Raw genomic sequence first — 14,502 nt, 5'->3', positions numbered from 1 at the left:
CTTCCAGATCCAGACAGACAAGATGGTAATGGCGAACCAACCAGACATTGTGGTGGTGGATAAAGAACAGAGGAAAGCCGTTGTGGTGGATGTAGCAATACCAAGTGACTACAACATCAGGAAAAAGGAGCATGAGAAATTGGAGAAGTACCAGGGCCTCAGGGAGGAACTGGAAAAGACCTGGAAGGTGAAGACCACAGTGGTGCCTGTGGTCATCGGGGCCCTCGGGGCAGTCACCCCCAAACTGGAGCAGTGGCTCAAACAGATCCCAGGAACAACATCAGACATCTCAGTCCAGAAATGTGCAGTTCTAGGCACAGCCAAGATACTGCGCAGAACCCTCAAGCTCCCAGGCCTCTGGTAGAGGACCCGAGCTCAGAGGATGAAACAGACCACCCACGGAGGGTGAGAAGGGAATTTTTTTTTTTTTATAGGTGGGCAGAGTACCCAAAAATTTTACTCAAGTAAGAGTAAAAAAGTATCAAGTAAAAAGTGAAGAACTGAGTAACTGATCGAATTATCAATCAATTTAAGGACCAAAATGATAATAATTCATACAAGTAAAAAAATAAAATAAAATAAAATCAGGCAAAATAAAATTTTTCCAAATCAGTTTCTTTCCATTAAAAACATATGAAATTGAACCAGAACTGCAGGTGTGTTTGGTGAATTTTTGGTAAAAACATGTTTGTTTTTCATTCAGTGGGTAGAAAATATAGAAATGTTCTAAATTAAAAGTAGCGATACTTCATAATAAAATTACTGAAGTACATGTAAAAAGTGCAATGTGGTGAAATACTAAAAGTAAATTTTTGTAATGTAATTGAGAAATCAATCAATCAAATTTTATTTGTACAGCACATTTCAGCAGCGAGGCATTTCAAAGTGCTTTACATCATAACATAAAAATACAAAGTCATGCAACATAAAATCAACAATCAAAACATCACATTAAGTCAAGAGCCGTCGTTAAATTCGTAATTGATTACGATTAAAATACAACTAAACAGCTGGGTTTTTAGTCGAGATTTTAAGGCACTCAGTGTTTCAGCTGTTTTACAGTTTTCTTGACGTTTGTTCTAAATTTGTGGTGCATAGAAGCTAAATGCTGCTTCTCCTCATTTGGTTCCGGTTCTGGGGACGCAGAGCAGAACCAGAAGACCTGAGAGGTCTGGAATGTTGCCATGACAACAGCAGATCTTTAATGTATTGGGGTGCTGAGCCGTTCAGTGATTTATAAACTAACAACAGTATTTTATAGTCTGTTCTCTGAGCTACAGGGAGCCAGTGAAGGACCTTAAAACTGGTGTTATGTGCTCTAACACCAGATTATTCAATCCTCCTGGTTTCAGTGAGAACGCGAGCAGCAGCAGTAAATGTAACTAGTTTCTGCCCAACGCTGCATGTTTCTGAACCCCTGCTGGTCTCAGCAGGTGTGTCTCAGAAAACAGACCATCAACTGGAGCCAATTAGGATAACGAAGCTCCGGCTCTGAGAAAACCGTTTATCTGCTGCTGGAAGTAGGAAGCAGACAAGTGGAGGAGTTCTTACAACAGGTGGAGGCCATGATTGATTTATGCACTTCTGCCTCCAGATGTTGTTTCTCATTCAGCTGTTACAAGGTTTTTACAGCTCGAAAAGGCAGGTCCGGATGAAATGAAAATGATTCATGGTTTTGGATTCTCGATGTTTTAAATCATGAAAAGAAAAGGATTTTGCAGAGGGAATGTGAATGTGTCATCACTTCTGCTTATCCCCGTCCCACATTCAGCTCTGGAAAAAATGAAGAACCCGCTGCTGCTGCTGCACTGAACCCCGTTGAAAACCTCCTGCTTATTCCAACAAATACTGATTTCTGAACTCTTCCTGAGTTAAAGCATTAGTATTAGTGTTTCCTTTGCATTATTTGAGGTCTGAAAGCTCTGCACCTTTTTCCTTATGTTGACCATTTTTTATTTTATGCAAATAAATGCAAAATTTTTGCTTGTAATTTCAGAGACATGTCAGGATTTCATATAATAAAATAATTTTCATTTTACTCAAACATAAAAAGTATAAAGTAAAATCAGATAAACTGATCATTTTAAATGGTCTACAGAGCTGTGTATAATATATTTATTCTCTTCAACATTGAAAAATTTCTCTAAATTAATCAGATTGTGTCTGTTGCCCACAGATTTCTGTTGGATTAAGTTTAGGATTTAGAAGATATTTTTGCTCACAGTGATGCAAAAAAATAAAAAATCTTTAGTTTAAAAGCAGGTTTTGGGTCAAAACTGAGTGGCATTTAGTAAAAACTTCATAATTTGACAAAAACTATGTTCTATGTTAAAGTAACCCCAGAGCATGATGCTGCTACCTCCGTATTTCACCCTGTGTTTTGTAGATTCACTGCTGTGTCCCGTTTTCAGATAGACGGCCTTGTGTTTGACTCATTTGTTTACCGAAAAGCTGCAAATTAGGCCTACATCATCACCCCACCAACACCGTGCTTTACAGTTAGTTTGAGATTGGAGTTTTTGGTAATCTGCTTTTCTCATCTGTTCAAATTGTTCCACTAATCTTGTTTTTATTAAGACATAGCCTTGCCAAGCTGTGCTGCAAAATTCTTAATAAATAAGAGTAAGTAGCTGCTAGTAAATAAAGTTTATCAGTTCTTACATTTTATTGAAACAGGAGGGGTGTACTTACTTCTTCATGCACATCTTTTCTCATCTGAAGAGTGTTTGTATTATGTTTTTTACACATTAAAGTGAATTTAAATAATTTATTTAACCTAGTAAACAGCAGAACATTTGTATTATGTCCTGATATTTTAAACGGATTGAAAGAGGGTGTACTTTTTTCACTCTGCTCCTAAAATACCAAGCTGTTAAAGTTACCCTGGTATGAGTTAACGACTGGGTCTGTCTGTGTTCAGGTCCGAGCGAGCTGGATCTCAATCTGCTGGGGGAAACCGGCAGCCTGGCAGAGGAAACCCACAAAGAAAACCAGGTGAGATGATTTCCCGGCACTGGAAACATGCGCTGATAAACACAGTAATTATTCAAACTGCACTGCAAAAACAAAACCTTACCAAGTATTTTTGGTCTAGTTTCTTGGACAAATATTGTCGTACACTTGAAAAGAGAAAAACTAAGACACAAGTAACTTTTCAGCTAGAAACAGGAGCTTGTTTTAAGCAAATAATTCCTTGATATTGATGTAAAAGGTCTAGTTCCACTGGCAGATTATTTAACTTAACATGGGAAAAAGTCTGGTTATAAGTGAAATAATTTGCTAGAAGAACTGGCACTTTTTCATCAATATTAAGGAATTATTTACTTAAAACAAGTGTTTATAAATTGCTGAAAACTCGCTTGTAAGTTTGTTTTGTACCAAGATCTCTAGAAACTAGACCAAAAGTACTTGGTAGGATTTAGTGTGAAAACATGATGTGAAGCTTTTACCCTCAACTTATCCTAAAAACTTGACAAAAACTCCATAAAAATAAAAGTGTATAAAATCCTGTAGTATTCTTGTGTTTATCCGAATCTAGAAGCTTCTTCTTTAGCCTTTTTAACCTCACTTTAATATCAATATTTTAATATTTCCCTCTGCATTTTAAATGAAGATCACCACCCAGATAAACTCTGATTTCCACATCCAGCGCTCTTCTTTTCTCCTTGGTTTCTAACATGAGCGACAGCCTCAAAGCAGCTTTAAAACATAAAAAGGTGTCGTGAGCTCGTCTCAAAGGCCAGATGATTCAGCGCTGTAAATGTCCTGAGATAGCAGCCATTGTTGTGCAACGTTTGGCAGCGTTTCAAATCAGCTCCGTTCCTTCACACAATCTGGATGGTGCAACAACTCCAACCTCTGTCTGATCTCTCATCCAACTAAACAACTCAAAACATCTTTCTGAGCTCTTTACCACTTCTGATTCTCTAAGGCTGTTTTCTAACCAGGTCGGGTTTGTTTCATATACACACACTCTCTGCGCCTCCCGTTTTTCTCTCCATGTCTTCAATTTAATGATTTCAGATCAGGGAGCTGTTAGTGAAAAACCTCATTTGCCCCAAATACCAACTGCGTACCTTTAAGGGAGTTTTTCCACCTGATATTCCAGTAAACTTGGTTTGATTGGGGACCAAAGTTGCAACATTTGTTACATTTTTACTTTCACTCCTCACTGTGTCAAACGAACCTGTCAGGGGGTGTGGTTGGTGGTGGTGAGAATGAACGCGGAGACCCAGATGAAGATGATGATGATGAGAAGCTCACAGTCCAGGATCAGGCAGCACGACAGCAAATTAGCACATAGCTAATATTGGTAGCAACTGACAGAGACTGTAGACTGAAACAAGCAACCTCAGGACTTCACAGTTCAACTGAGGAAAACTGACTGACAAGCGACAGCATACGACGTTAGACGAGGATCCGACGAGGAACACAGACAACAGGTGGGACTAGATGCACTGGGAGGGTAATCACAGGAACGAAACACAGCTGGGATAAATCAATGGGGAAGACGCAGAAACAGACTCACAGGACAGAAACTGAACACAGAAAAACCTTAAAGTAAATACACAGAAACACGGATCATGACAGAACCAAACTAACTGAAAACCTGTTCCCCTCCTCGCCTGTGGGGGCGCTGCACCAAGAACATCTGAAGAAAACGACACAAAAACCTCTGAAAACAACATGAGCACAACTTCCTTCTTCACAAAATGTAGACAAAAATGGATTAGCATCATATTTTACCGTTTTTAGCATTTGATTTTGTCTTTGGTAAAAGATCACAATCATTTCTCCCACTAGCGGTAGACTAGCTCGTTTGTTTACGTTGTTTTACCCAGAATGCCCTGCACTGTGGTCCATTTCCTGCTTTTGGAGCTGTCTCTATTAAGTTTAGCATTCACACTGCACCAGAGTTCACTTCAACCGAACTGAGAACGAGGTTTTTAGGCAAACCGGAGTTCATGTTTTGGCATTTGTTCCTGCTCTTAAAAGAAGAGGTGACAGTGATAAACTTTAAAAAGGCTTATATAAATATATAACGCCTCTTTTTATGTGTTTAAATTTTATATAATGTTGAATATTGTCTCTGATTATGCTATTTATCACAGATGTCTCTTGTTTGGGGGCTGATTAACCCAGCTGATGGCATGTAGCTGAAACAGGTTCTTTTTTAGCTCACATTAAGACCTTTATATACTTATTTATGGTTATTTCCCTTTTTTCTAGTTCTTCAGAACCGGGCACCCGTTTATTTTTTTCCTCATTTTTTGCATTAGAGTCATGCTCACTACTTTCCTTGCTTTTTTGGTCCACATCAAAGATTGATTGCGCATTCACACCTCCCCAAATGAACCAGACTTTCTAGACAAACTCAAACTAGGGTTTGTCTAGAAAGTAGACAAAACAGAGCTGGTGTGAACGCACCTTGATTGAATTTTGTTTTCATAAAATGCTGTCTTACAGTTTCCCCAAGTTCTTCAAATAAAAGTCGACTTGAATTCCTTTTTGAATGTAGCTTTTAGATCACTCTCCATCTATAAGATATTAATGCTTGTTTTGATGGCGTCCCAGTAAAATGTTTTGTTGCGCTCTCCTTTTACTGTGACAGCAGCAAACTTCTGAAGCTCTTAGCAGCAGGGACAAAAAAAAACCCTGATGGGAAGTGAAGGAATGGATGAATGTAGCTGGAAATAGACAAAAACATCTCCGGATGGAGGTGACCGACGTTCACCTTTCAACACACCAGTGACCTGAATCCATCTGGCAAAACACAGACTTAAAACTCAGTGAACATCTGCAGAGGAGGAGTTCACCGGCAGTTCAAATCCAGTCAGCCGGCGCTCGACTGCAACTGTCAGGAAGAATGCAGCCCAAGAAAACCCAGATACAAAAAGCTACCTGGTCCTGAGTTAGGTATGAAGACTGAGAGATGATATATTCAGGAAAATATGAGTGTTAGGGGTGAAAGTTATTGATAAATTGATAAGCGGCCATTTTCTTCTTCTATAAAGAGGGACAGACGTCGTTCTATAACAAAGACCTGCATTTTTCACAATATGTTGAATAAAGAAAAACATTTTGTGTCAATTGTATTAAGTACAGACTGAATAAAAATAAATTTGTGGTTCTCACATTGTTAAACTTACACATACTTATAAAATATAACAAGACAGAAAAATCTTAAGTTGCTGAAGAGAAAAGTAAAAGATTTAATTCCCCATGAACAGAGAAGCTTTCAAACAGAAGCATTGTCTTGTTGCCAGAGTTGATTAGTAACTGGTTACATTTACTTAATTACATTTCCTTGAGTAACTTTATTGAAAAATTTTACTTTTAGGAGCATTTTTACTTTTACTTGAGTAATGTTATTATGGAGTATCGCCATTATTTCTAGATTTTCTACCCACTGAATGAAAAACAAACATGTTTTAACCAAAAATATACCAGACACAGACACACACCTGCAGTATTGGTTAAAGTTTTGTAAGCTTTACAGTGAAACTGATTTGAAAAAATTTATTTTGCCTGATTATTTTTGTTACTTATATGAATTATTGTCATTTTGTACTTAAAATACAAATTATGTAATTTTTAAGTAATAAATGATTGATGATTTGATCAGTTACGCAATACTTGAGTAGCTTTGTACCAAATATATTTTTACTCTTACTTGAGTAATTTCTTGGACGGCTACTTTTACTTTTACTTGAGTAAATATATATCTAAGTAATGCTAGTAAATGAAACTTTTGAGTACTTGCCCACCTCTGCTTGTTGCTGTTGAAGGAATATTTAAACATCATTCCATGAACAACATTAATTAATAACAGCTCCAAAATCCCATCAGTTTAAGTTCCTCCGTAACACCTAAGGACCTTGCTGAGTGTTTACATTTCGAAACGGAACAGAAAAAGTGCATTTTTCATCCTAAACCGGACTCTCTTCCCTGTGACACAGCCGCTAAAGCCGCTTAAAAATGACCAGCGACGCCCTCTGCTGGACGGCGGCCAAACTACAACACAGAAGGTCTAAGCGGACCTTATAAGTTAATCAAATTGAACTTATTTCTAATAAACCATTAATCGTAAGTTTATTAAATTTTTGCATCTCTAAGGGGTATTTTGCCTTTGAAACACATTCAGTCTACAGGAAATGCTCAAAAAGTCTTTCACAGTCATTATTTCACCTGCTCAATAGGGGGAACCATGACCTGGAGTTTAATGAGAGTCGTTTAAGAACCTGCTCATTCTGCATGAAGTGTCTACGCAGGGTGAAATAAACCCTGAATCTGCTCCACTTTTACAGGAAAACCAAACCAAGCAGTCTGACGTTTTGTCTTTAAGTTGATCACAGAGCCAGATGCTTCCTTACCCGAGTCCTGACTGTCCCTCCTCTCCCGGGGCTTCACAACCGGTTGACGCTCTTTGTGTAGCCAGAATACGTTGACCTTTGAATGAGGCTGATCAATGACTAAATGATGTCATCCACTCATTCAAAGCCTGGGCAGAGGCCGCTCTATTCATACTGTAAGTCATTAATCTGTGTAGAGGTGAAACGCAGAGGCGCTGGAGGGCGAGCAGAGTGCAAACAAACGAGGCGAGAACGACTCGCTGAAGACGGTCATGTCCCTGCGCAACCTCTCGCCACGCCGAAGGGGGGCGCGGTGCGTCCTGCGAGGTGGAACAAAGACGCAGCAACACCCGTCACCCTGTGTTTGCAGCGTCTGATGTGAGGAGGAGATGGGTTGAGTAATCGTGCTGATCACAGAGGATTGCAGCAAGATGTTTTGACGTGTGCTGTTCAATCTCCTGGAAGTTTTTAAGAATTATTCCCAAACTGTCCACCTGCTCCGATTAATTCCTGATGAAAGAGCAGCGCCACGGCTGACATGATAAAGTATTTATACCTGCCTTGCTGCACTCACTGTAATTTGAGCTGTAAGTTCTTCTTCGGGTCTCGACCAGCATCCAAGTAAAGATTTTTACCAATTAACCAAATTTTTGACTTTTGAATGTTTAAGTTTTTGGAGAATCAGGATTTTTTTTTTTTTTTTTTTTTACCAATGCGCTCCTTGGGTTTCCTTAGTTCAAAGTGATGTCAATGCACCAGGCGCCGCCATCTTGTTTGACATCTTCTACTTATTTGGACTTTGAACATTAGAGCCAGGCTACAATTTCTATTATGAGAATAATGTCATAAGAATACAGGGGTAATATTAGGAATATTAAGTAGTAATTTTATGAGAAATGTTACAGGAAACATAGCAAAGAATTAAAATTAGAAAGGTTGAGAATCTTAAGTTGTACTTTGGTATTGGTTTATAAGGAAATACTTAATATATTGACAGATCAGCATCAAATTATTATCAATAGCAGGACTTTGAAACCTTTGCACAAACTATATGTCTATTTCAAAGAAAGACCGATGCGGCCATGTCAGATCTTGATCTATTAGCTTTTTTTTTTTGCTAAAATTACTTTTCTCCTAATTTTAAGATGTTTTTCTGATAATATTGCATTTTTATTTTGCTAATATTATGATTATATTTTCATAATTAAACAAAGGTTATCATATCCTGGCCCTAATACTCCATCGTACAACTCACAGCCACTTTTTGTAAATATTTTCTGTCTTTTCTAAATTATTTTTTAGAAAAGAACGTCAGAAAAAAAATTTAATCAGAATTCTGAAGTGGTATAAAACTAATTGGAGAATTTATTTTTAAAATCTCCCATCTCTAGCTATGCTCCTTTTTCTGATGGACTGAAAAGAAATGCATATTTTTCTTTTACTTCACAATTATGAGCTGCCTTATGAAAGTCTGTCACCTAAAAATCAAACAACTCAACCTGAAAAAACGTAAAAACATTTCGAGATGTCTGCATGGTTTTGCATCTTTAAGATTCTGCTAGACAAATGAAATGAGCTTTTATTTCCTTTATACCAATTCTGCAGTCGCAGTGAATAATAATTCACCTAACCTAATTTTTCATCAAAATAACTTTTACGTAACGTAAAGGGGAAACTAGTTTGCTAGCATTGCCGTAAACAAAGGCTGTGGCACAGTTTATAGCTGGTGTCATATTTTTATTCATGTTTTCAGGGAAGCGGCAGGGCTGCGTCGCTGTGAAGCGACTGTATTTGTGTCACATCTCATTAGAGAATAGGTCCCAAAAGGTTCGGTCTTCCCTTGGCTAATGAAGCAGCGGCTACACTGCATCATTAACACCAAGGTTTCATTCACAAATGGACCCAAAGCTGAAGCGCCAGCGAGTTCGCAGCCAGAGTTTCTGTCAGCATCACATCCGAGCTGAGCAGCTGCAGCTCTGCTTTCTGCCAGCGGCTGTTTCCTGTCACTGCTCAGCCTCATGAGGCGATTAATGAGCAAAAATAAAAATAATGCATCAGCTACACAGAAGCATCTTCTTCCATGTCTGGAAAATCCAGAATGAGGGTCGCCTAGTAACAGCAATCCTTTAGAGCAGGAGGATTTGGAAAATTCTCCACTGAGTTCAGATGATTTCCATTTAACTGTACAGTTTTAAAAGCAAAGGAAAGGTTCCTCCGTTTTCTTTCACCTTTATTAAATCATTATTCTAACTCGTTTTGTGAAAAATGGGTTCAAAGCCATCAGACCGGGTGGAAAACATAATTCTTTTAGTCCCTCTGCAGATTCTCTTTGTTCCAAACAAGCAAAATTTAAAAAATAAAAAAATAAAAACTTTTCCTGGTTCCACCATCTTCACAGACATTTTGAAAAATAATGTCTGTCAAGCCCTTTCATGCATAGCGGTCACTACAGTGGACAGCTGTCTAAAAGCTACTTGCTTATGTTTCTTGTGGATTTTTGTGTTATAAATCCACACAGACCACTAAAGTGGACACTCGTGCATCATACAACACACTGCCAACTACTGGCCATCCACTGCAAGCGCAAGAAAATTTTTTGTTAAATCCAACATGGCCGACAGACGAAAAAGCAACTCGGAAAATCCAGTCCTGCTTTCTACTGTAGAGAACTGGAGCAGGTGAAAAAAAAAGTGTGTGTGTGTGTGTGTGTGTATATATATATATATATATATATATATATATATAGTCATGACATCAAAGAACCCCTAAAGAACAATACTACTGATGTATTTTACAAATAACTTTGTATTAGGAGAAAAATACAATTAATAAAAAAAATCCACAATTGTTTTCATGCTTTAGCAAAATCTGAAATGTGTTGGAAAAATATCCTGACATGAAGAACCATAATTCATGCATGAAAAAGTTCAGCTTGTCAAGTTGTAAAAGCTGATTAAATGGTTGGAGAAAGCAGCTATTTTAGCTGCTATTGACCATGTAATTGTGCAAACTGGCATTACAAAAAATTATTTTGCTAGATGAAAACAGGCCATTCTGAAAAATTTTTTTGGTTTTTCCGCCGTATAGAAATTTGTATATTTTGAAAAACTGCACTGGAAAAAATTTTTTTACATCATGCGAGTCACGTGATCATCAAGAGGATGTAACTATTGACGGAGAAGATGAAGACGACAGGAAGCGGTTGGAGGATGACGCTTGTTCACCATGTGAACAAACTTATTGTCTTCTTCAGAGGTTTTTAAGTCATTTCCTTCCCTGGTGCAGCGCCACCACAGGCGAGGAGGGGAACAGGTTTGGATTAATTTGGTTTGACTCGGTGCTGTGTGAAAATGAACCACAGCAGCTGAAAATATAACAAATGTTGCAACTTTGGTCCCCAATGAAACCGAGTCTAACGGACTGTCAGGTGTGGATAAACAATTAAATATTTATGTTAAGATGCACAACAGAAAATGGGTTAAAAGCTCCAAATCAGATTCCAGTAAATGCCAAGTCAATGAAAGCAGTTAATATCTATAACAGACGGAGTTATTTTTGGATGTTTGTGTAAGCCTGAGTGCATCGTCTCTACTGTATCTCCTCCCTAGAAATGAACTGATCAGTGCGTCTTACTGAGGGTTTTGGCGTTCATGCATGAATATTTTATACCCATCGCGTGGGAGTGCTGTGTGCCGTGCATGTGTTTCTGCCTCTGAGTCATCACACCAGTTGGTGTACCCACATGACAAGCTGGCTTGTTACTGGCACCCACTCCTCCACACTGGCACCACTTATTTATCACCAATAACAGCGCCGGGCTCCACTTTTACCCGAGAGGCTCCACCAATCCCCAAACTCCAGCTATGCTTGGGCTTCACAGTAACAGGCATCCAAATGTTGTAATCACCTCTGCAGTCAAAGCACTGACTTTGTTTTCATTAAATCACAATAAAAACAAATAACGCCAGAAGGATTCACGCTCATGAACTGTGACATCCCGTTCTTTACTGAAAGGCTTTATTATATCGTTGACCCAACAACATGAAGGAGGTCTATAATATCCAGGAGTGTTTTTATGGGAAAAACTCCCCAGGTCTTCCATAAGTGCATTTCTGAGGTCAGACACTGATGTTGGACGGAAAGACCTGACTTGCAGGTTCATCCCAAAGCCACAGAGTTGAGCTGAAGTGTTTAATGTTGACATTGTCACCACCTACTGGAGAGCCACTGGTATTACAACGCTCTTATTTGTAGTCCTGAATATTAAATTTGTCTTGTTTAAAATCATATGGGAGAATATATCGAGTTTTATTTGTAATCTTCTGTTCACTTCCTGAACATTTTTCTCCTCCACCACTTTGTACATGCAGAATAAATCTGAAAAGAGCTCTCCTGTCATATTTGCTTTGCATTTGTTGTTTGACCAAAGTTTAATTTTTATGTTGCAATTTACTTTCTCACATTCATCATTTCATTCCTATTTCTGTAATTATGTTTTTTGGGGTTTATCTCCAATGTTTATTCGGTGAAAAGCAAACAGAAGCAGGAAAAAACACAAAGTTGCAGTTTTAATGCAACAGGAAGTCCAGATTTGCCCAGTTAGCTCTGAACAAGAAACATATTTAACTTCCAAAACATAAAAAAAGTCTTGTAACGAATAACTTCACCCTGACCTCATCTGCATGGATTCGATTTCGAAACGTCAAACAACTATAACTTTTGCCCTAATAAAATTAGTTTCACTGATGGAGGAAAACAACCCGAGTCATTCATGATGTGAGAGCGGTTTTTAATTACCTCCTGTTTACAGAAATGCAGATAAATCTTCTGGGAGTTGTGTTAGAACGGCGGATCGAATCAAATTAAAACTCGTACGTCGCTTCGTGAAACATTTCATCAAAGGATCTATTATGTTTGCCGTGCTGCTCGCTTTGATTTTGCTTTAACAAAAAAAGCACAGAACGTATTGTCTGGAGCCGCCTCGGACTGGAACGAGAACACATTTCGCAGTTATGCTGTCTTTTCTGCACGTAGCTGCCAGTCACCTCACTGAGCATTCAGTGCATGATGAAAGCCGTTCTTTAGACGTTAAGCGAGGCCTTTGCATATCCAAACGCATTTCAGTGGGACGTGAAAGAAAAGCAGGAGGTGATGAAAGCTCACGCTGAATTGTTAGGAGGGCAGACAATAGTTGTTTGTTTGTTTCAGATTTTTCTGAATGCGTTGCACAATCTGCACTGTTTAAAATGCCAACAGGCTCACTGCCACATTAACTCACTGCTTTGGATGCATTTTTTCTTTTTCTTTATTCAACTGAATAGAAATGACTCAGTTTTTGAAGTGGTTCACATTGATTACCAGTCAGAAACTCAAATCCAATTCTCAAGTTTGTCAAATTTTGTAAACTGTTTTTCACGGAGAGCCTTAAATTATTAAATATCTTTGTTTCTGCAAATGCAACATTTGCCAACAAGGTTCTTCATCCGCTGAGACCAAAAATATCAGCGAGAAATATGAATAAATTAATATTCATATGCAGTCCAATGGGATACAAGTCACAGTTTGGTAGGTTTTGTTTTCCTTTTTTTAAATAGTTGCTGCTTCGACTGTTTGACATGGCAGCACAGCAGGGGTGAAAGTAAAAGCTTCTTCAGTGGGGGTACGCAGTACCTGCAAGAGAGGGGAGCGGCTGTCTGCTGTAAAGAATCAACGGGTTCACTGTGCAGCTGTGAGTTCACCCACTAATCAACCGTGACTGATTAGTTTCTCAAGAACAATCTAAAACACAACTTAATCGGTTAATAAATAGCTTTTTTTCTCATTTCATATCGTTTCTGAACTGTTCGTGCTTTGCTAGAGTAGCGGGGCGATATGTCGATCGTGGAAGGTTTTGAGTCAGGTGACAAACTGAACGCCACCAAGAGGCTGAGAGCAGCACTTTAGCATAACTTTATTAAAGAACAACAACAACAAAAAACAACAAAACGTGTTCAAATTAATGACCCAACAACAATAATAATCTCAGTAATTATTGTTTCAACAAGGTGTTGGGCAATTCTGTGGTTTCGGTTCCATTATCAAAATAAATAGCAGAGCAGGAGTTTAAAATTAATCAATCACCGCTGTGTTCATGAGAGGCTTATTAATGATCGCAAAATAAATATCGAGCCTGCAAACCTAATATCGTAACGGACTGAACGTTATGTTAACGTAATCTCTGGTCGGCTTGTGGAGCGCAGGAGGTTGCCATGGCAACCGCTGTGCTTAAATGACAGAGAGACGGAGAATATAAAGGTAGGAGTGGTTTAGAGTTGATCACCTGTTCAGGTTGTTTTACCTTTGTCTTGGTGCATCACAACCGCTGTAGTTTCTGAACGTTCAATAAACTACTGTAGTTCAATAAACTAAAATAAACTACAAACTTGGACTAGTTACCTCGTTCATTGTGAGTATAAGTCATTCACAGCAAACATCAAACACGGTAAATATGTTTCATTAAGTATTTAACAAACAAATGGCTTCTACCGCGATAATTATGTGAAATTAAATATAAAAAATAGTGTGGTGCTGTTGGGCTCAGAGTCTGAGAGGCTTTTCCTTTATCAAACAAATTTTTTGGCTCTTATTTAGTGGAAACATTGATGTTGATGAGACTTTCTCCAAAATATTCACCTTTTTCAACCTGTATAGCTCCACTGTTGAAAATGAGGCTCTAACATTCACAAATGACAGTGAAATAAAATCCAGTCCAACATCTGGTTTGAGGTGATTCCTCTGGAACCTGTTGGAGGAAAAATATCCCAACTTCAGAAGATGAGCTTTAACCTAACAGAGCTCTGTTGTTCCTCCTGTCAGTATGAGAGTCAGGGTGAGGAGGCATCATGTTAGGAAGAGAAGTGGAAGCTGCAGGATCTTCAGAACAAACAGGTCATGATGCTATAGGCCTACTGATTATCCCTCTGTCTGGACACAGGATCAATAGAACCAGTTTAAAAGTTAAAATGAATGGTTATTTTTCAGACATGGAAAACTGGGATGCACTCCATGCCATGATGTTCAGCATTTAGGTCTCATGGCATTTCAAGGTGTCAACATTGCAGCCAGTGGACTGAAGGAAATACAGCTTTATTTTGTAACAATTAAAGAGCTA

The 14,502-nt window shown here is 38.4% G+C and overlaps 1 protein-coding gene across 1 annotated transcript in view; it reads left to right on the top strand.

The window, feature by feature from the left end:
- Positions 1 to 14,502, top strand: part of ak5 (adenylate kinase 5) — a 97,200-nt gene that overhangs the window by 53,733 nt on the left and 28,965 nt on the right. The window contains exon 8 of the mRNA XM_008434639.3: positions 2,921 to 2,994. Coding sequence (XP_008432861.1) covers positions 2,921 to 2,994 — 74 coding nt within the window. The remainder of the gene's footprint in view (positions 1 to 2,920; positions 2,995 to 14,502) is intronic.

The sequence above is a fragment of the Poecilia reticulata genome, chromosome 17, assembly GCF_904066995.2.
Source record: "Poecilia reticulata chromosome 17, P_reticulata-male-v2, whole genome shotgun sequence".
Taxonomy (NCBI): Eukaryota; Metazoa; Chordata; class Actinopteri; order Cyprinodontiformes; family Poeciliidae; genus Poecilia; species Poecilia reticulata.
Note: the sequence above shows the minus strand (reverse complement) of the source record. Positions and strands in the feature narration are given on the sequence as shown.